General features: G+C 33.1%; 1 protein-coding gene and 1 pseudogene across 2 annotated transcripts; both read left to right on the forward strand.

The window, feature by feature from the left end:
- Window positions 1-1,445: 1,445 nt before the first annotated feature.
- Window positions 1,446-6,609, forward strand: LOC110427518 (putative disease resistance protein RGA4). 2 transcript variants are annotated; one of them, XR_002446281.2, is made up of 5 exons: window positions 1,446-2,019; window positions 2,566-5,366; window positions 5,704-5,765; window positions 5,927-6,114; window positions 6,197-6,609. XR_002446281.2 is itself a non-coding variant. In XM_021443071.2 (4 exons), the coding sequence occupies exons 1-3, from the start codon at window positions 1,852-1,854 to the stop codon at window positions 5,750-5,752; spliced, it is 3,018 nt and encodes a 1,005-aa protein (XP_021298746.1). In that variant the 5' UTR covers window positions 1,446-1,851; the 3' UTR covers window positions 5,753-5,765; window positions 5,927-6,609. The 2 variants fall into 2 exon arrangements, 1 of the variants encoding a protein (XP_021298746.1); XM_021443071.2 differs by having other exon boundaries at window positions 5,927-6,609.
- Window positions 6,610-7,288: 679 nt separating this feature from the next.
- Window positions 7,289-20,433, forward strand: LOC149526376 (uncharacterized; annotated as a pseudogene).
- The last annotated feature ends 2,096 nt before the right edge of the window (window positions 20,434-22,529 follow it).

The following is a 22,529-nucleotide window of genomic DNA, read 5'->3' on the forward strand; positions in this document are numbered from 1 at the left end:
AAATCCAATTTCCATTCTTCGTTGCACTGCTAGCTTAACCAAGGCTCCACCGCATCAAGAGTTTCTAGGATGTATAGTGGGACCCATAAAACTTTTCTATTGTTGCATGCTTGATCTATATCATCATGTCACATGTCACGCCTATGTCTATATATTCAACGTTCACCAAATAATAATAATAATAATAATAATAATTTTGCTCATGTAACTCTTGAAAATATATTAGATAAATTATACTTAGGCACTTGCGATTTCCGAGTTTCTCCATAACACATTAGATAGTGATTAAATCTCGATTTTAAAAAGGTTAAAACGTTAAACTTATCTATCAAAATTGTTAAATTATCTTCTGTTCAAAAAATGAATTTAAATTTAAATTTAAAGATATGCTTTCATACTATTTTTAATTAAATTAATGGTGTACTCTATATTGAGAATGAATCTAAATCACAAAATGTTAATTATGTAAAAACAAAAAAAAACAACTAAGTGTGAACTTTGTTATTGAAGTTACACAACTTGATTTTGGAGAGTGAATTGAAAGCACATAACATAGGATGGAAGCCTTGGTTTTTGACCTTATGGATGTCATTGTTAAGAAAACGAATTAATGGTTTTTAGCTTTCAAAGACACATGTTAGGCAAGTTAACAGGGAAAATATTTGTTAGTTTTTAAGTTTTTTAATATAAATATAGTATTTAATAAACATATACTTGCATTTTATAAATACTCGATTAACATTTTAAGTTACTATTTGAAATGGTTTCGGATTATCTTAGACACTACTAGTTAAATACTCAATTATGTTAATTTTAAAATAATTGTTATATATTATTAATGAAAATTGAATTAATAAATTATAATTAGTTTATAAAAAAATGAAACTTTAAAGTATTTTATATTAATCACAAAAACTTTATAAAACAAAATATTATATAAAATTAAAATTTAATATTAAAATGATCGCATGTAATTTGATTCGAATAGTGGGCAGTTTAAAATGTTTGTGATGAAGTCGTGATGGATAGTAATCGGGCCTTAATTATAAAATATTGTAATCTTACGTAATCCATAAAATACGGGATTATGTTCCTATTAATCACACGCGTGGATATGACACGTAGATGAATGCACTTTGAAAAGTGGATGGGGATCTGCGGAGACGCACCCAGACCAGACTGGGGTAGATGAGGGAGTCTCTGTTTGGTCTTTTTAGGAACCACTCAGGGACCTTGACTGCAGATACTCTTTTTTAGAATCTGGACTGGACCTTGGCGACCCAGGTCGATCATTTCAAAGCCGAGGTCAGAAACCTCCTTCTCTTCGTATGACTGACAAGAAGGACTGTGGTGTGCACTCATCTTTGATGATATTAGCAAAGCATTATCAAGTTGCGCCAGGCTTGGCCCAACACAAAAGAAGCAATAATTCCATTAACCTTTAAACAAACAAGTTAGGGCTAAGCATGTTCAGAGCTAAGAAGATATTACGCTTTGAATCTAGAACCTGCTGGAAAGGAGATAAAAGTCCTAGAGACTTCTGCTTTACACCTGTATTCGTCAGCGATGCCTTCATAACGAAGGAAGGGAGGATTCTTGAATTTGAAGGCTAATTATTTACGCAACGTTGCGTGCATGCAAAGAGCCACCCAAAACAGGAATAACTCGAAAAAAAGGCTCGTAATTCCCATTTTACCTCCACCAGAAGAAAACAAAAACCCCCAGTTCCTTCCGCTAGGAGCAAGAACATAGTGTTTTTTCTCTCTTTCTTTTATAAAATAGTTTGGAGTGGATTCTGGGATACTTAAGCTTTTGGTCTGCAATAACCAGTCAGAAGAAAAACAAAAGCAAATGGCCGAATCGATTGTTTGTGCAGTGCTGGAGAAGTTGGGTTCCTTGATATCCGACGAGATAAAACAGAACGTTGGGCTCGCCATGGGTCTTGAAGAAGGAATCCAAAAAATGACCACCAATTTCGAGGACATCAAATCAGTTCTTCAAGATGCAGAAACGAAACAGGTACGAGGTAGTCCATGGACCCTCTATTTTGTCAAATATGGGGCCCCTTTGATTACTTTTCCTATCCTCCATCAATTACCGTCCCCGCACTGGAAGCAAAAACCCAAAAAAAGGAAAAAGCTTTGATTTTGAAATCTAATTTGGTCATCGCCCTCCGATGTCAGATGACCTTTTTAGGAGATTTCCTAAATTTGGATTTTTTCTTGCAAAAAAAAAAAAAGAATTATTGAATTTGAAATCTTGGGTTTGAATAAATCTAGGGTCTGAAAAAACAATAGTGTTAGAGTTGAGGACAAGTCCCAAACCGATTCGAAATCTTAAAAATTGGGAGCTTTTAGATAACTTACTAAAATAATTCCCAAAGAAAGTAAAGTAATCCTTGGAGGATAAAATCCTTATCATGATCACATACGATAAGATGCCTTCTCTTTAGAATGCTTAAGTCCCAAGATAGTCCGATTATTCCATTTCAGACTAAAATTATTGGAATGTATAAAATTGCGCATCTATCCTTGTTACTATATGTCTTATCTTTAGCTTCAACAGGTGAAGGATGCCAACGTGAGACATTGGTTAAAGAAACTCAAAGAGGTAGCCTATGATGTTGATGATGTGTTGGATGAGTGGAATACTGCAAAACTCAAATCACAAATTGAGAAACAAGTGAAAGACGTCGACAGTGTGCCCTTGCTAAAGAAGATACGCAATTCTATCTCTTCTTTTACCTCTCAAAGTATTATATTCTATAATATTGCTGGAAAGATAAGAGACTTGAATGAACAACTTGATTGTATAGCTACTGACAAAGATAGGTATAATTTTGAGTTAGAGAAGGCTGTTGAAGAACCCAATAGGGAAATAACTGCCTCTTTCATAGATGAAGACGAGGTCTATGGTAGGTGTCAAGAGACAAAAATTCTAGTGAACATGTTGGTCGGAGAGAAAAGTTATGGAGGAGAGTCGAGCCTCCATGTCATTTCTATAGTAGGGATGGGTGGAATCGGAAAAACCACTCTTGCTCAACTGGTTTACAATCACAATGAAGTTGAATGTCATTTTGACAAGAGAATATGGATATGCGTCTCAGACCCCTTTGATGAGATAAGGATTGCCAAAGAGATCCTCGAAGCATTTAAAGGTGAAACTCCAAATATGGTTGGAAAGGATAACATTTTGCGGCAAATTCATAGTTATGTTTTGGAGAAGAAAATACTCCTTGTGTTGGATGATGTGTGGATTGAAGATGCAACAAAATGGGAACAATTGAAAAATTCCCTCAAGTATTGCTCTCTAGGGAGTAGAATTTTGATAACCACTCGGAAGAACAAAGTTGCAATGATTATGGGAACAACAACCGAAAACTTATTTCCATTACAAACCTTGTCTCAAGAGGAATGTTGGTCATTACTTTGCCATAGAGCATTCTATGGGAGGACAAGAGAGGAGTGTGAAAATTTAGAAGATATCAGCAAGAAAATTGCAGTAAAGTGTCAGGGCTTGCCACTTGCTGCAAAGATTCTAGGTGGTCTGTTGCGGTTCAAAAGATCTAGACAGCAATGGCAAAGTGTCTTGGACTGCGAAATATTGAACCTTGAAGAGGCTGAACGAGATCTTTTCCCTCCCTTATTTTTGAGCTATTATGAGTTACCTTTGGCTCTTAAACAGTGCATTTCATATTGTGCTGTTTTTCCGAAGGGAAAGATCTTAAACAAAGATGAATTGATCAAGTTGTGGATGGCGCAAGGGTACCTAAAAGGAGCACAGTGCAAAGAGATGGAGACTGTTGGGGAGGAATATTTTGATGAGCTAATGATGCGTTCTTTTTTTCAAGATTTTAAAAGGGTGATTGAACTTGATAGTGGGATTCTGGAATGCAAAATGCATGCTATAGTACATGATTTTGTTCAACTTTTAACGAAAACTGAATGTTTGATACTAGTAAATGATGATTTTGAAGAGTCAAGAGTAGATGCTCTTGGTGAAAAGGCTCGTCATGTGACCTTGATCCGTAGAGAAGCTATCCCAAGTGACCCTAATATTAACTATTTCAAAAAGTTGCGTACCCTCTTTATTGACTCAAGCTATCATGATACTTCATCACTAAGCACATATTTGCCCAAGTTGTTTGGTCAATTGAATTGCCTAAGGACATTAAATTTGAGCAACAGTATGTTTGGAAATTCAATTAAAGAACTTCCTGATCAAATAGGAAAATTGGTTCATTTGAGGTACCTTGACTTGAAACATAATAGAAAATTGAAAAAATTACCTGAATCAGTGTGTGAGTTATGTAATTTACAAACCTTAAACCTCACATGGTGTAATAGTCTTAAAGAATTGCCATGCGGAATTGGAAAACTAATCAACTTGAGGCATCTTGAGAATGAGAAGACAGACTTGAGCTTGACGGCAATGCCAAAAGGGATTGGGAGATTGACATGCCTGCAGACATTAAGGGTGTTCGTGGCAACGGATGGTGGCATTAATGGCAAAGCATCTACCCTTGGAGATCTTAGAAACTTAATGCATCTTCAAGGACATCTTAAGATAAGTGGATTGGGAGTTGTGTGTGATGTGACTGAAGCTAAGAAAGCGGAGCTTCAAAGCAAGAAAGGCCTCCGTGGTTTGATACTGGATTTTACTGATTCCAAAGGGTTGATGTCAAACAGGTTGCCGAGAAGAGATGATGAAAGACTTCTTGAAGCTTTGCAACCACCTCTTTCCTTGGAAAAATTAGAGATATGGGGCTACAGTAGCACCTCCAGTTTCCCCAACTGGATGATGGGCTTGACCAAGCTGAGGCATGTTTCACTAGGTTTTTGCTTTCATTTGAACTGTTTGCCTCCTTTGGGAAAATTACCATCCCTTGAATCACTCTATCTAGGGGAAATGAGAAGAGTGGAAAAAGTGGGAGTTGAATTTTTAGGAGTAGAAGGAGAAGGGATATTACCATTTTCTTCATCGTCAGAATCTTCTTCATCATCTATTATTGCCTTTCCTAGTTTAAAACATCTCGAATTTCGTGATATGGAAGAGTGGGATTGTTGGATCTCATTTACTAGCACAGGAGCAGATCATATTAGTATTATGCCTCGCCTTTGTTCTCTAACAATTGATTCCTGCCCCAAGTTAAGGGCACTGCCATGGTACATTTTGCAGAATACAAGCCTAGAGCAATTGGATATAAGCCAGAGTCCTTTTCTTTCAGAACGTTGCAGAAAGGAGACGGGGGAGGATTGGCTCAATATCTCTCACATCCCTAGCATCATAATTGATGGTCTATCCATGCAAGTAAACTGCTCTTCTTTTGAAGAGTTTGGAGTATTGCAATTGCAACCACTACACAGGTATTCTTATATTTTATTTATTAGTATCTGTCCAATTTCAAGCACATTGGCAAATCATTTGTCTAAATATTTCCCTATTTCGGAAAACAGTACTCCCGAAATCAACATGTGATAAGGATCTACATTTTTCTGTAATAATAGCCTTACACACTCCTTTGTAGCCTCCATTAAATATTTTTTTCTCATGGTTGTATCTTAGAGATGAAGAAGATTTTCAGCTAATATAAAATTAGTTTTTCACACAGCTTTCTAGCAAAAATGTATCAAGCAGTGGTACATCGATGCCGTTGTATCTTTGGCTTAACTAATTCTCTCCTGCTATTTGCTTGCTTTTCAGCTCTTTGTTAAGTTCGAACGATTTCCTCAAAGTGTTTGAACAAAATTGATGTTTTATCAGAGGTATGAACTATAATTATCTTTATTTCCTTTGTTATCTTTACATTCATAAAATTGTTGAAGTATGTAATCTTTGTTTAACCTTTTCTTTTTCATCTTAGCAAGCAACTTCTTGTTGGTTTCTAGCCAGAACATCTAATGATTAAAGGCTATATATGTAGCAGGTATCTTTTGTTTCAAGGCGCCTATATAAAATTATTGGAATACATGCAATAGCATCCATTAACCATTGGTGTTTAAGCTAGCGTTTGGAGTTCATTTGACATCTTGGTTTATACCTACGATTTCAAGTCACTTGAAGAGAGATTTCCCCAGCATAGAACTTTCCGGAGATGCATGGAACATAGACTAGGTAATCAATTTTTTTTTTTTAAATGTTAATTAGTAATACAATGATGCTTTTTAACAATTTGCCATTGATGTTATGAACATAGGAATTGGCTCTTAAGGCAAGTAAGATGGGATGACGTTGCCAAAGAAGTAATGGGACTACAGCATATTGTGCTTCTTTGTTCTTCAAGATTTTGCTTGATACTAGTAGATTGAGAAGTCACTTAGACGATTACTATGGACAGGAGTTATCAGACACCAATCCTCCATTTTGGAATTGGTTTTTCCTTAATCTCATCCAATTGCAACTCTTTTATTGTATATATTTCCTTTAATTACTATGAAGGAGCAGAGTTATATGTTTCAATTCTTTCTTGGAATAGATATGGGAGGCACAAGGGAAGAGTGGGGATTCCAATGTTAGGTCAAACTGGAATTTTGTAATTAACACCACATACATTACATTCTCATGTAATATTTTTTTTTATTTTAATCAATTTTTTTCATGTTTATCAAAGATTATAATGTCATTTTTTTAACAATCATATTTTCAATAACTATATTTTCAGTAAAATATCAAATATCAGTTTAAGATAAATTAAGAGTCTTGTCGTTAAACTATTAAAATTAAAAACTCGAATATGAGATATATTTGCAATTGTAGTACAACATTTGAATTGGAAAATTAGAAAAAGGAAAAATCTTTGTACGGATTATCTACTTGTGGAGCCCTGTTGTATCTCATAACAAGTTTAAGCCAAGTTTTGGCCTAAGTGATAGATGAAACTAAGTTACAGCTTGCGTTGATATTAAACTTTGTATATTTATAAACAGTTACTCTTTCAGAAAAGCAGTAACAAGGAAAAGAAAAGTTCTACCAACCATGTCAAAGAGCTTGACAAAGACATGGAAAGATGAAGCTACATTAAAACTTTTATATAATTAAAATGATATAGTTCCTAGCTTAAATATTCAGCCACCAAAATCCTCCAATTACCTTGCTGCAATACGTAACTAGTCATTCACATGGTTTCTGATTACTATTTCCTATCTCATGACAGAAACCAAATATTTTCTTTTGACCCAAAAGAGAAAAAACAAAAATTTCACGATTGCTACACTCCAAAGCAAACCCAATAAAGAGTAAGCAAACAACAGACCCACCTCCCTCTAAACGTACATACTCTTCCCTTGCACACACACTCCTAAGTCCCAAGTCCTGACATTTCTCTCACAAGCCAATGGTTTTCTCAAAACTTGAAAAACCATCACCACCGGAAGAACCATCGTCTCTATCCCACTACTTCACTGCTTTTCTACCATCCCAACCTCCCAATCAAAACTACGTAGTTTCTACGGCCCGGCACTCTGTTGGTGCGGCTGTCGGATGCTATGCATGGCTTTCTTGGTGTTGTTAGCTTTCTGGCCGTCTCACCCTGAAGTAAAGATTGTAAGGATGCATGTAAACCGCATGCAAATGCATACCATAGCTATCATAGCGCTAGTCTTTGTTGGTAACTTTGAAAGTGAGGAATTCGGATGTGTATTCCATGGACTTTACCAGCTTGGATATGGCCGTTGGGTACAGAGGGAAGATGCTGGGGCACGTGACATCGGAACATGGTCACGTGAGGGCGTGGGGTTCGTCTTACTTGCAGGCAGAGCTGGAGCTTAATGGGGTTGAGGTGTTGTCCGACGTCGTGTACATGTTGGAGGACTTGACTAGGGGAACTGTCCCGTTTGATACTATTACGGAGGTTGCAGGCTGGCTTGGTCTGTCCTTGTTTAAGTTCCCTTTGAAGGTAAAAAGCCAAAACTTTTCTCCTTTTTATTGTTATATTTGCTTTCTTAATTAGACCTTCTGATTTGTCTAGACCTGTTTTTGTATTTATTAAGATTTATCTTCTTGGGGTTTGTTCTGCTATTTTACACAATTTTATTTTAGTTAATTTATTATTGGTTTAAAGACCGACTATATTAAGGTTGAAGCTTATGTGGGTTCTTGTAATTAATGTTGATAGCGTCTCTTCGAAGTACTAAAACGAGTTGGTGCTGGTTCCCTTGCTTGTAATCTTTAGCTAAATTAAGCTTGAAGGTTTGTTTTTGTCACGTTGATTGCCATACTGAATTTGTTTTCTGGGAAAATTTCAATTGAGGCTAACCATCAACGCTGATTTATGCCAACTAACCATTGCCTAAACTCTAAGCAAAATCTGTTGCTTAGTGGTTTTCATCTTGAATTCTTCATTCTTGAACTTTGATGATTAGTCTTTCGAATCAAGGCTATGTGACTAATTAGTCTACATTTCTCAAAATGTTTGTTGCTTCAAGGAGATTTGTTAACCCTATCCTGTGGGATTAATCTACTAGCTAGTGTGACGAGGAAAGGTCCACTCCTCCCACATCGGGCAGGAACGGGTAGGTCCTGGGCTATAAGAAGCGGGGTGCTGCAACCCTGTGACAACCGGTTTTCATGGGAGAGGGTAATGACCCCGTGACAAAGTGGTATCAGAGCGGACCTGTTACTTCGTCCGACTCACACCAAGCGCCTGGGTCCGGGAAAGGCGGAGAAGGGTAGGCAGGGTGGCCGGCGGCGCAGCGGTGCGCCGACAACGGGGACGTTGTCGAATCGGGTGGGTGAGGGTGTGACGAGGAAAGGTCCACTCTCCCACATCGGGCAGGAACGGGTAGGTCCTGGGCTATAAGAAGCGGGGTGCTGCACACCTGTGACAACCGGTTTTCATGGGAGAGGGTAATGACCCCGTGACACTAGCACGTTGCAACTTACTCTGCTTGCAGAGTGAGTTTATTTATTTTCTATATATAAGTGATTGAGGGAATTTAGTCTCACAGTTCCCCTTTCAGAAGAAACTTATTGATATGGAAGTCATTGGTTAAAGAGCTCATGTAATAACCTCTGTTAAATGAGCATCTAGAGTTGTACTGTTAACATTCCATTTTGACCGCAAGATGTATGGTCCTAAGTTTTGGGAGTTGAAACAAACATAAACATAAAGAAGATTCATGATTTCTTGTTTTTGTGTTGAAATGCTGACATGCTATGTTATCTCAGATGTTCTATACAGACTGCTTCGGCCTTTTAATGATTTTGAGTACATTTTGAATGTGCATTTTTGGGTTCAATCAGTTACTTTTTTTGTGTTGCTTCTCATGACAAGTTTGCAATTGAACAACCTCAATTCAATACTCAAACCTTTGCGCAGAGAAATACAATGAAATGGAAGCATTAATGTCATAGTCTAAGGTTTGTTGCTTTTGCATTCTCTTTTCATTACAACACCTTATTTTTCAAAATGAATTGTCTTCTGTGTCATGATTTTAGATTGTCTTTATTGTAATTGTTCTACAGACAAGAGTCTCATGCGAGATTGTGGTAAATAGAACCAATCACACTCTCATCCACCAAAATTGTTAACCGCTGATAAGGATGCATCAACAAGTTAAGTTGCTTTTCTTCTAAGTCGTAACCAAACTTTTCCTGTTTATATCACAGAAAGCATAATTCATCTCTAGAGCTTATGCACTAAATCCCTGACATCCATTAAAACGAGTCATGACTGCAGCCTTCAAACTGAAACGTCTACCATTTTTAGACTGCAAATGACACACATTTCAATTGTTTCTTGGAATTCAATACTTGAAAGGTAGCTGCTAGCCAGCTAGGAGCCACTACCCACTACCATTGCAATTACAGGGCAATTGTGGGTCAGATAACTGGTCGAGCATGTCTTGTTTAAGATGGTCTGCAAGTAGTTTATGTCTGGAATAGAGTATTCTATTGATTTGCTAAATTGTTTTAATATGTTTAGAAATGAAGTTGCAAGCGCTAGATATGACCTCGAGTGTGGTTGTTTGCATGAAATGCAGCAAAGCTGAAAGATTCACCGGTATCCCAGACCTGTGTTTGTAAACATTGAAACGGGTTTGGGGATTGTAAAGTTTGATACGTGTGCAGCGTATCATGATCTATTGTAATCTAGCAAATCTTGTTTCGATCATACTGGATGCATTGATTAATCTGTATAAAGTGGATCTTCCTATCAGCTTATGACTAGTTAAGAGTATAATATATTCCCATTTATGCCAGAAGTTATATATTTCTTGTGTAAAACTGCAAGGAAAATCTTCTTGGTGTACAAATTCAATCAAACCATATATTTAATATTCCTTTTCAAACTATATTTCCATAGAAACCTATTAGCCATTACGGCCCCTGTAAATTAAAATTTTGGAACATCCCTCTTCTGAGCTAATTTTTTTTTAGTCTCATAAGAGACTCAAATTAATAACTACTTGTAAATATTCGAACCGTTTCCCTACATGATCACCCTATTTATATTAAACCCTAAGACTTTCCTTTTGTGCACACCCATGCTGTCCACCTTTTTGGCTAGTTATGCGGTCCACGCTTTGACCCATTGGACTCACATTTTTATCTCACAAAACATCTTACAAGTTGAAAGTCGTGTGAACTCTTATATGTCTAGTATCACTTTAGTACTAGTTGATGTGAGATTCATGAGCTTTTCATTGATGTAGGACTTATAGTTCTGTTTGCTGAGGATATAACTCTGCAATGTGGGATTAATAATATCCACACTAAGACTATATCGTTGAGATAATGCCTCTAGCGAGTAGAGTCACAAAGTCCCACATTGAAGATGTCATGGTTTTAGAGAAAGAAGCCATGAATCCCACATCGGCTTTATACTAGAATGATATTGGGCATATGTTCACATCACCTTCAACTTGTAAGGTGTCTTTTGTGAGACAAAATCGTAAGGCTAGCGAGCCAGAATAAACAATATCTCACAGGATTGTTGTGGACCTTGACACAAACTACTAGCAAAGCAAATTGCTAAACCAACTAAAGGATCCAAAAAACTTGTATGGCACATATGTCTTGTTCCTTTTCATGTACTAAAATGAATTTTAAAGTTTTAAGTTTGATCTATGGATAAGAAAAGTGTTTAGGGAGCTTTTTTTTAAAATACGGCAACAAATACAAATTTCCAAATTGGTTTTCCCATTGGTGGAACTGGTTTGGACCCCTAAGAGAAATCCTTCCACCAAAAATTGAGGAAATTTATGAAAAATTTTCAAAATGTTTCAAACCAAAAGAAGATCAAGCAACTTTGCATACATCAATACACTTCTTCTCAAAATTAACAATCTCATGGATCACTTCCTGGGATTATGCTTATGATAATGATATTCATACTGGTGCCCCTATAGTCATCAGAATATTCAAAACCAAGTGGTGGTAGGTGTCTTTGGGGAGTGTCTTCTACTCTTAGTTCTGAGTATTGACTTTCTAATGTTTCAAGTCTACTGTCAATTTCTTGCAAAAACTGGGTTTTTGGTTGTTGGTAATTACTTGGAATTTCAAAAGGTATGAAAGTAGGTTTTGAGTCTCTGTGTTGGTTTATCGTTGAGGTATTAGATATTTGTTGGAAATTTGTTGGATACTGTAATTTTGTGTCAATTGATTCTAGTTGTTCTGATATGGAATGTAAATTTAAATTTGTAAAGTTATTCTGTTCTACTATCATTTTGACATCTTTTGGGGTAATAGATTCTCCTGAGTCGTGTGATCTCATTCGTAAATATAAGTAGGCACTCTCCTATTCGTTAGCTCCTTTATCATTCTCTTTCGTTGATTTATGTTACGTGATAAATTTGTGACCCTTAAATGTGAGGGAGAGTATTAGACTAATGATAAAAGAAATCTATATTAGATAAATTAGGAGTATTTTGGTTTTAAGTTGGATATAATCTTAAAAATTCAGCACAGTATTAGAGTTCATTAGTTGGCTTTTTCGTTGATTCATGTCATGTGATAGATTTATGGTTTTTGCATAAAGGAGACTCTTAAAGTGATGGTAATAAAAAAAATCCCAAGTCTATTAAATTAGGCATATGTTGGGTATATAATATAACAAGAATATCATCACTTATTACTAATTGATTTTAGATTGAATATTTGTCCTAAAAATTTAATACAATATTAAAAAAGGCATTGCCTTGTTTATTATTGGCACTTCCATTAGTCTCTTTTCTGTTTGTCTCATGCATGTGATACGTCTGTACTACGTACACGTGAACAGAGGGAGAATATTAAAGTGGTGATAATCTTATATCTCTTAAATTTATTATATTTTAAATAAATATAACAAAGGCCTCTCTATTTATTATCACTTTAGATGCCCATCTAAAGCTTAACACATTAAGAGTTAAAAGTCAATTATTAAGGTAACCTTTTAGAGACTTACCAAAAGGTTAAAGACGCTGCTTCAATTACAAAGTAATTTTTTTATACATATTATGAAACACCTTTCATAAACACTTCTTTAGAAATCTAACTTTCTTCATGAGGTGACAAAGACTTAAAAATAATGATCAAATTCAAATTTAATATGGTTCATTTTAAATTCGACCAATTTGAGTTAGACTTTTAAATTATTAAAATTTATATCATGCGGGTTTAGATTATTAGGAATTAATTATTAGGATTTAAGTTATCTTAGATTCAAGTTAAAATTAATCGAATTAAATTTATACAGATTATTCATATTTGGATAATTTTGAATTAATTATTCAAATTGTCCAACTTAGATCATGTCGAATTTGAATCAAATAAGGCTAGTACCCAATAAATAAAATAGGTAGCATAACAAGAAACCTATAAATTCAAGGGTTGTACCAAGTAAAATGAAGAAAGGAACAACAAGCCCACCCTGTTTAGGCCTTGAATCCCAAACCTAAAAGCTGCAATAGTTTTAAGCCCTTGCATCCCATAATTAATTATTTCTTTTTCAAGATAGTATATTTTTTTTAGGATAATTAGCATTTTCATTAGTTATGAGTACATAATAAGTTTGAATAATGATTTGAAGAGAAGTAAAAACATTAAAATTCAATTCCAATCAATCTTGACAATTCAAATCAACCGAACTAATCCAATTGTCACTTTGCAGGGCAATGCATTAGTTGTTGGTCCTAAAGAGTGTGTTAGAGGGGGGTGAATAGCACTTTTGGAATGATAAGAGCCAATGGAGGGAATTTGAAAGTAAAAGTTTAAAATTTGTTGGAAGAATGATTTAAGTGTTAAGAGTTAAACGAAAGTAAACAAAAGACAATAATTTATAGTGGTTCGGTCCCTTTGACATTCATCTACTACCTTGATCTCTCAATCTAAGATTTCTAAGTTACTTCACTAAATTTAGTGAAATTCATAAGCTTCCACAAAGTTTTTACAATCACTTTTCACAGGTTCAACCACAACCTTTAACAATGATTTTTTCTGGGATCAACCAAAACTCAAACTAACTTTTCTAAAAGTAAGGTAGAACTTAGAATAACAACCAAGCTATCCCAAGCTTGATCATATCCCTTAGAGTGCCTCGCACATAAGTAATCAATGAATACAGATATAAAGATGTACCTATGGTCACTAGCTTGGTCTGAATGGTATAAGATGATGTGCTAAACTCTATTACAAAGATTTGAGTGAAATATAAAAAGGAGAGAGAGGATTTTTGCAATTCTTAATTCTCTTTGGTTCTTGGAAGCATCTCATAATCTTCTCAGTCATTGGAGATGTCTTTTATAGTTGAAAAATCAGCACTAATTGGTGTTTGACAATTTCAAACCATTGGAAACAGTTTAAAATCCTTTTCAGCCTGTAGTTTGTCTTTAAACATTCAAATTCAGATTTTTTGACAGTGAGCTTTTAGCTAACTAACCATACGTTTTAGTTAGTTAAGTTTTCTCTATCTCCTAGTTTGCTTTACTTTGTTAATTGGTTAAGAAAGACTTTAATCGACTAAAAGCTTACTATTTCTAAAGCAACTAGTTTCACCAACTTTTCTTTATTTGACTGATTCTTCTCTTAACTTATTAATGCTGATCTTTTATTGCCCTTAATTAGTCATGAGATATGTTATTCATGTGAAACTTCTTGAATTGTTCTTCACAAATTTGACTGCCTTCATGTTGGATCTTCACTTTTGTATTTTAACTAACTAACTCCCTTGGTTAACTGACTAAGAGGCTTCTGTTTGTAATTTATTTTGTGACCTTTTATTCTAAAGAATTTTGATGTTTTCTTTCAGATGATTATTTTATTACGTAACATACATTTTTATCTTGCACACTCAAGTAGTATAGTTAGACATTAATGAATAGAAATGTTTTGTTATCATCAAAAACTCATGGAGTCGACATCAACTACATCTGTAGATAGTTATGTTATAAATTATAGTAGTAGACCCAAAGGAACATTTAAAAACCTTACCATCACATGTAGCATAATTTTAGGATCAACTTATTAAAATACCCTCATAAAAAAATCAGATATGGTAAGTTAAATTAACCTTGAAATTTGATTTATTTTGAAAAATCATTCCATTATCAGGGGCATCATACGATTTGACTTTGAACATGTTCCTTCTGTATAAGTACCTTAGTGAATAGACCCAAAGGCTTTACACTCAAGCCAAAACAAGATCTAAAACCACATTTCCTATAGCTTTTCTTTCTCTATGAAACTCAACAAATGGAGCAACTCAGGCACCTAAGAGTTAAGATGGAGCCAATGTTAGAAAATTTGAGAAGAAGAATATTTTCAAAAGAAGAAAGTGTATGACTATGAGGGCGTGAATTGTCACTTTTCTCAAGGTATTTTTTCAACCTCTAGGATACAACAAAGTCCTTAGCACACTTATCAAAATTATGGAATGGGTAGTGTAAGAACGTTATTTATATAACAAACCAACGTATACGTCTTTCGATAAAAAAACTTGTTTCCTTTCATAATATGACTCTTCAAATAATACGAAAAGACTTATTTCTTTTCATAATTAACTCTTCAAATAGTTGTGTCCTTTCATAACACAATTATTCAATAATTATATCTAATAACCTTTCAAAAGTTATATTTTAATAACGTAATTATTTATAATTCTTGAGTCACAACTTTTCATTAATAAATCCAACATTAACAAACTATCTAACAATCTCCCACTAGTTTGAAATGTTAGGTTTTTTTATAATATATATTTATTTATTTTTTCCTTTTAAATAAACAAATATTATGCATACAATAAGATATCTCTCAGTTTGAACTGTCAATTAGTGAATACATCTCAAAACCCTAACGAAGTAGATGATTTTTGTAGATTGAACCTTAACTCCTAGTGTTAGAATTAAAGATACACCACACATAATATTCATTTATATTTATGTAAATGGTCATTCACTTTTAGCACCATAATGGCCATGTCTTATCTTGTCCATAATAAACATTTATAGGAGAATCTCCCAAATTCTTCTTGTTGAAGTGACACCACTCCTTATGCTTATGTAAGTGGAGTTTTTATTAATGTCCCCATTGCTCTAGACATTTTTCTTTCCATAATATAATATTCAAACTCTATTAAGAGTATAAACTTAACTTCTATACACAATGGACTGCATTATTTTGAAACAAGATTTTGAGGAATGGATTCTAATAGTGCTTCACAGACACATAACAATAACTAGTTTTTACCCATTGAACTTTGTAAGTAAAGGTTATTAATTAAAAGTTGGGTTCTCATTATTGGTGTCTAGTAGGGGTCTTAAACCCATTCCTTTTGTAGTACTACTTATCACATCCCTTGGTAAACCTTTGGTTAGAGGCTTTGCCAAATTACTTGCAGATTTAACTTATGTTATGGTAATCACCTCACTGAAGATTAATTATTTAATATAATTATGCCTTAAACTAATATGTCTAGATTTTTCATTATAAACATCACTATATGCTTTAGACATTGTAGCAACACTATCACAATATAAGGAAATGGTTGGCATCGGTTGTGGCCACAACTTTATATCTAATAACAAAATTTTCAACCATTCCACTTCCTTTCCTGCTACAGCTAAAGCTATAAACCTAGACTTCATTGTTGAATGTGATATGCAAGTTTGTTTCTTAGATGCTTAACTAATGGCACCACCTCCTAGTGTAAAAATCCAACCTAAAGTGGACTTATTATCATTTGTACTAGTAATTTAACTTGCATCAGAGTATCCTTCTAATACTCTTGGATAGTTTGAATAATGTAAGCTAATTTTTTTTGTTTTTTTAATATATCCAAGAACTTTCCTAATGGCTTTCTAATGAATTTTATTAAGCCTACTTGTAAATCTTGATAATTTGCATACTGTAAATGTAATATCTGGCCTAGTGCAACGCATAGCATACATAATACTTCCAATAGCACTAGCATATTCAAGTTGTGCAATTACTTGGTCATTATTCTCATGCATTTTCATACTTGAGTCATATGGAGTACTAAATTCGTTTATATTGATCAATTTCTCAATATAGTGACTTTGATTGATAATATAACCATTATTATGTTTCTTAACTTTAATACCCAAAATGGTATTAACTACATTCAAATCCTTCATTTTAAAGGTTGAATATTTGTTTGTTTCATTTGTGCTGATCATGTTATTACTAAATATTAGCATATCATCAACATAAAGACATATTATTGCTCCATAATCTTTGGTAAATTTTGAGTAGACATACTTGTTAGCTTCATTATGTTTAAAATTATAAGATAATATGGGTGAGTCAAATTTTTCATGCTTTAGTCCATAAAGTGATTTAACCAATTTACAAACTTTTCTCCCATTTCCAGTAAGTATAAAATCTTTTGATAGTTCCATGTATACTTTTTTCTTTAAATCACCATTTAAAAAGGTAATTTTAACATCGATTTGATGCATATGTAACTTATAGATCGAAGCTAATGTTATAAGTATTCTAATAGATGTTATTCTAGCTATTGGAGCACATATATCAAAATAGTCTATGCCTTCCTTTTGTTTGAAAACTTTAGCAACTAATCTTGCTTTAAAGGTTTGTACAAAACCATGGGTATTATATATTTTTTTTAAACACACATTTACATCCATTTGGTTTAGAACCTGAGGGTAAATCAACTAAGACCCATATATTATTAAACATTATTGTGTCCATTTCATCATTTACAATTTCTTTTCAAAACACTACATCTCTTGAAGACATGGCTTCACTAAAAGTTTTGGAGTCTTCATCTACACTTAGTAGAAGTGGTGTTTTATTTATTATTTTAGTTGTATCTCATTTAACTAGAAAAATAATTGAATCTAGAGAAATATAATCAGATTTAAATGTTTTTATTTTCTCAATCTTTATTTCTTCTGGGCTCAATAGATTCATTAATTTCATATTTTTTCACCAACTACTAGAGTCATTTCAACTTGCTTTTCTTTTTCAAAATTAATAGAATTGTAAATAAATTTATTTTCAAAGAAATCAACATGCATAGATTCAACTATAACATTAGAATTTAAATTAAGTAATCTATATACTTTTAAATTTTGTGCATAACCAAAAAAATACTTTTAATGCCTATAGGTCTTAATTTCGTCTTATGAGGATCTGTGACTTTATAATAAACTATACACCCCCACACTTTAAAATAATTCAAATTTGGTTTTCTACCATTATTCTATAATTCATATAATGTCATAAGTAATTTCTTTAAAGGAACTTTATTACTTATATGACATGTTGTTTAAAGTGCTTCTCCTCAAAGATTAAAAGGAGTCTTTACATTTACCAACATACCATTTACCATATCTACCAACATTTTATTTTTTCTTTAAGCTAATCCATTATGTTGAGGTGCATAAGGAGCTGTTCTTTGATGAATTATTTCATTTTCTTTACAAAATAGAGAAAACGAGTTTGAAAAATATTCTCCTCTTTTATTACTTCGAATAATTTTAATCTTTTTTTCTTTTTGATTTTCAACAATAGTTTTAAATTCTTTGAATTTGTCAAATGCTTCATCTTTTGTTTTCATTAAATAAACATGAGTGAAGCAAGAATAATCATCAATGAATGTATAAAATACCTTTTCCCTCCCCTTGTTAGTAAACAAATATCAAAATGTATAAGTTCTAATAATTCTAATTTTCTTTCAACTTTTGGAAAAGGTTTTTTTAGTCAATTTTGCCTTAATACAAATTTTACATTTGTCAAAATTATCTTTTTGACATGAAATATAACCATGTTTTGACATAAATTTTAAAGACTAAAAATTTAAACTACCTAGTCTAGCATGCCATAAATTAGAAGAATGCTCAACAGTATATGCAAAAGAATTATTCATTTCATTGATACTGAGTTTAAACATTTCATCATAGGAATATCTTTTTCCAACAAAAACAACATTTTTCGATACTACAACCTTATCGGATTCTAGTACAATCATAAAACCATTCTTACACAATAAATGTGCAAATACAAGTTTTTTTTTTTAAATTTCAAGAACATGGAATACATTAAGTAAAGTTAATTTTTGACCTGAGGTAAATTTTAACTCAACCGTTCATTTGCCAAGTACCTTAGCAGGATTATGGTTCCCCATTAGAATTTCTTCAAGTTTTTTAAGGTCTTCATAACTCTTGAACTGCCTTTCATCATTGCAAACATGAATAGTAGCACCAGAATCTAACCACCATTTTGAATGTTTTGTTACAGTAGCCATATTTATTTTGGTAACCATTCCAATATGTGCTTCAATCACCATCACAACAAGCTCTTTAACATCATATTCAACGAGGTTTACTTTGTTTCCAAAACCAAAAGCAACAATCTTGTTTTCAATATTTTCAAAATTTCTAAACTTGCACTCCTTGATAAAATATCTTTTTTTTCCATAATGATAATACATTTTATAACTTGAATAGTTCTTGGATTTCTTGAAGTCTATTTTTCGGATTCTATTTCTTTTTAATTTTCCCAAACCTTTTTCTTTTTCTTTGATGAAATTTATATTTGACCCATGAATGAGTACATCTCTAACACGATTTTTTACCTCAATATGCAAACGAGTTTAAAATTCTTCTATGGTAAAACTTTCTGGAGAGTACAAAATTTTCTTTCTATATCTATTCCCAAAAAGTGGAAGTTTGGATAGAATTACTCCCTCTTGAAGTGAGTCAGGAATTTTGATTTCCAGGTCGCTTAATTTAGAGGCCAGAATTCGTAACTCATGTACTTGATCCATAATTGGTTTGGTATCCGTCATGGTAAACTCAAAGTATCTCAATGCAAGAAATTTATCTGTACCTTATTTTCTCTTTTTTGTACGTTTCCTCAAGCAGTCTAATTTTTTTTTTTGCTAAAGTCTTATGTCTAAAGAGATCATATAATCAATCAGTGAGAGAATTGAGAATGTATCCAGGACATATAAACTCTTCATGCTTCCGTTTCTCCATGTTAACATCAGCAATGGTAGTGGTAGCAATTATTGTTGCAGCGATATTTTCAACAGATGTTGCTTTTATTGACATGATTTCTTTTGGATTTGATGGTTGAACTGTCTTAAGAATATAATAAATTTTTGATGTGGTTAATAGGAATATTATCTTATCCCTCCATCTAGTGAAATTTATTTCGTTGAATCTATTGAGTTTGATCACTTCCTGATTTTGGAAGTGAACTTTCACACTATAATCCAACCTAGTCTCCATCACGAAATAATTACAAAAAAGTTTTGAAAAGATACCTTAAGAATCTTAGAAAATTTGAGAAGAAGAAGAAAGAGTATGACTTTGAGGGCGTGAATTGTTACTTAAAGAATCTTTTTCAACCTCCAAGATACAATAAAGTCCTTAATACACTTATTAGAATTGTGAAATTGATAATGTAAGAACATTATTTATAAAATAAACCAACATATACGTCTTTTAATAAAAGAACTTATTTCTTTTCATAATATGACTTTTCAAATAATATGAAAAGGCTTGTTTCTTTTCATAATTAACTCTTTAAATAGTTGTTTCCTTTTATAATACAATTATTCAATAATTATATCTAATAACCTCTCAAAAGTTATATTTTAATAAGATAATTATTTATAATTCTCTAGTCACACCTTTTCATTAATAAGTCCAACATTAACAACCTATCTAACAGTCAAGGCTATGCAAAATACCGGTACGACCGGATGCTTTCAATCAATGTGTTGGTGACCAAATCAAAACTGCCAAGGTGGAGAATGCTATGGAGAAAGCTGATGAGGGAAAGCAGAATATCTTTGATTGTTCATCGAGTACTCGGCTGCATGTTTCTTATGATCCTTACACATATGCGCAGAATTTTGATCAGGGCTTGAAGTCAACTGATCCTGATGACCTCTCCAGGTCTTTTTCAGATCGGTTTGCTGTTCCCTCAAGGGTTTTTGTGAAGAGTGGATGCAAGTTAAGCTAAAAACAAACAATGGTATGTCTGATCTTGACTTTGATAGGATGAATCAATTAACTTCAGAGTTGCCAAGCTTTAATATTTGGTCATGTTAGTTAATGGAAACATCTCATTCTCTTCTTGTACTGATGGCATTTATTCTTCTTTTGTTCACTGCTGTCCTTGATCATTACGTCATAAGAAACTGAAGATGCTTTAGAAGTGACACCTTTCTTATCTGAACCTTTTAGTATTGAACAAGTTGAAGCAACCCATTCTAGCAAAAGGGGATCCTAGAGCACCTTGTTTTTGTCTTTAGATTTAAGTGAGGCTTGCGAAATTGTAAACAACGCTGAGTGATGATCAAAATGATTTTAATCTTCAACTTGGGATTATCTTACTGTTTTTTTGTAGTTTGCGGGAATGCTTTAGAAAATAAAATAGGTTAGGGTAGTTGAAACTGAAGATTGTTAATCAACTAACAAACTTTCTTCTCATCTTTCTAAGAAGAAGCACATTATCAAATACTAATATTATTTTTTCTGGGGTATAGAGCAGGCAAATTAATTGATAGACCTGTCAATATGGGCTGGCCCGGCCCAACCCGGCCCTAGCCCTTGTGGGCTGAAAAAATATGGGCAGGGCCGGGCTAGCCCATATTTTATATGGGCTACAAACTGTTCAACCCAGCCCACCCCTTGCTAGCCCATGGGCCGAGCCGGGCTAGCCCATTTTTTTCAACAAAAATTATTTCTACTAGTCATCAATACAAGTATACAACTATACTATGATTTAGTCCATAAATTAAATAATAAAAAACATATTACAAACAAATAAAATACATCAAAATAAATAAGCAAATACATTACATCAAATATAAATAAAAATTTCAAATTTTCAATATTTAGCCCACTCCTTTAGCCTATGGGTTGGGTTGGGCCAGCCCATTTTATTTTTTTCAAAAAAAAATTAATTTTTATATTTTACTTGATAAATTTTTATTAATAAAATTGTTCTATGATTAATTCATAAATTGAATAATAAAAAATTTACAAATAATAAATTACACCAAATATAAAAAAAAATTACATAATAAAGTTTAAATCTTTAACACAAACTATATCTTATAAACATAAGTATATAACCAAATAATAAAAATTTCAAGACTCATTTATATCCTCCTCAATCTTCATTCTCAAGTAAAACATTTAAATCTATTTAGACAGCAATGATGTCTCAAGGTCTGAATTATTATCAATTATCATCTAATATTATTACCATAAAAGAAAAAGAGATAATAAGTTTTAATTTAAATTTAAATTTTTAATTTGACAAGTGAAGATTAAAAACATTGAATATAAAATAAACAATACTATTGGTAACTAAATTATTGATTTTTCATAATTAAATATATAAAATTATTAAATTAATTAAAATTATTTTTAGCCCATGGGCTGGCCCTGCCCAGTCCACATCAACCCATTGATTTGGTGGGTTGACCCATTTAGGCCCAGTTTAAATATGATCAAAAATTTTCAATCCAACCCACCCCATATTTAATAAAAAATGAACCGATCATATGAGCTCGGCCCATTTTGACAAGTCTATTAATTGATCACAATGCATTATATTAATTGTTGGCCCTTGATTTTAACCTTTAAATAATGAACACTGCTAGCTTTCTGCTGTGCTTATAGATGCTACTAAGAAAACTATTTTACTCATGTTGATTAGTGGCGCAGAACTTGGGATTCAGCCAGAGTGACATGATCAGCTGATTTAATTATTCGTAGAATGAACTCATAGTCGTATGCCTGCTATATGGATTAATTATACCACTACCACTATTGCAATTCCAAACCTGTTTGTATATATGAAATCATGGAATTCCCTTTTAGGGTTAGTATCAGAGGCATCTTTCCTTCTCTCTTCCTGTGTGCCTCTAGTTAAAACATTAATGGTTTCGACAATGATTTTTGGCAAAAGTAGCTTTGATCCTGGTTTCAAGTCTTAACTAAAATTTAAACTCTCACAGTGAAAAAATTATCTACTAGCAAGTCCTTTTCATACAGCTAAAATATTTTTCATATTTGCTTTTTTTTTAAAAAAAAAAAAACCTTATC

The sequence above is a fragment of the Theobroma umbraticum genome, unplaced genomic scaffold, assembly GCF_002168275.2.
Source record: "Theobroma umbraticum cultivar Fairchild unplaced genomic scaffold, ASM216827v3 scaffold_34.0, whole genome shotgun sequence".
Classification (NCBI taxonomy): Eukaryota; Viridiplantae; Streptophyta; class Magnoliopsida; order Malvales; family Malvaceae; genus Theobroma; species Theobroma umbraticum.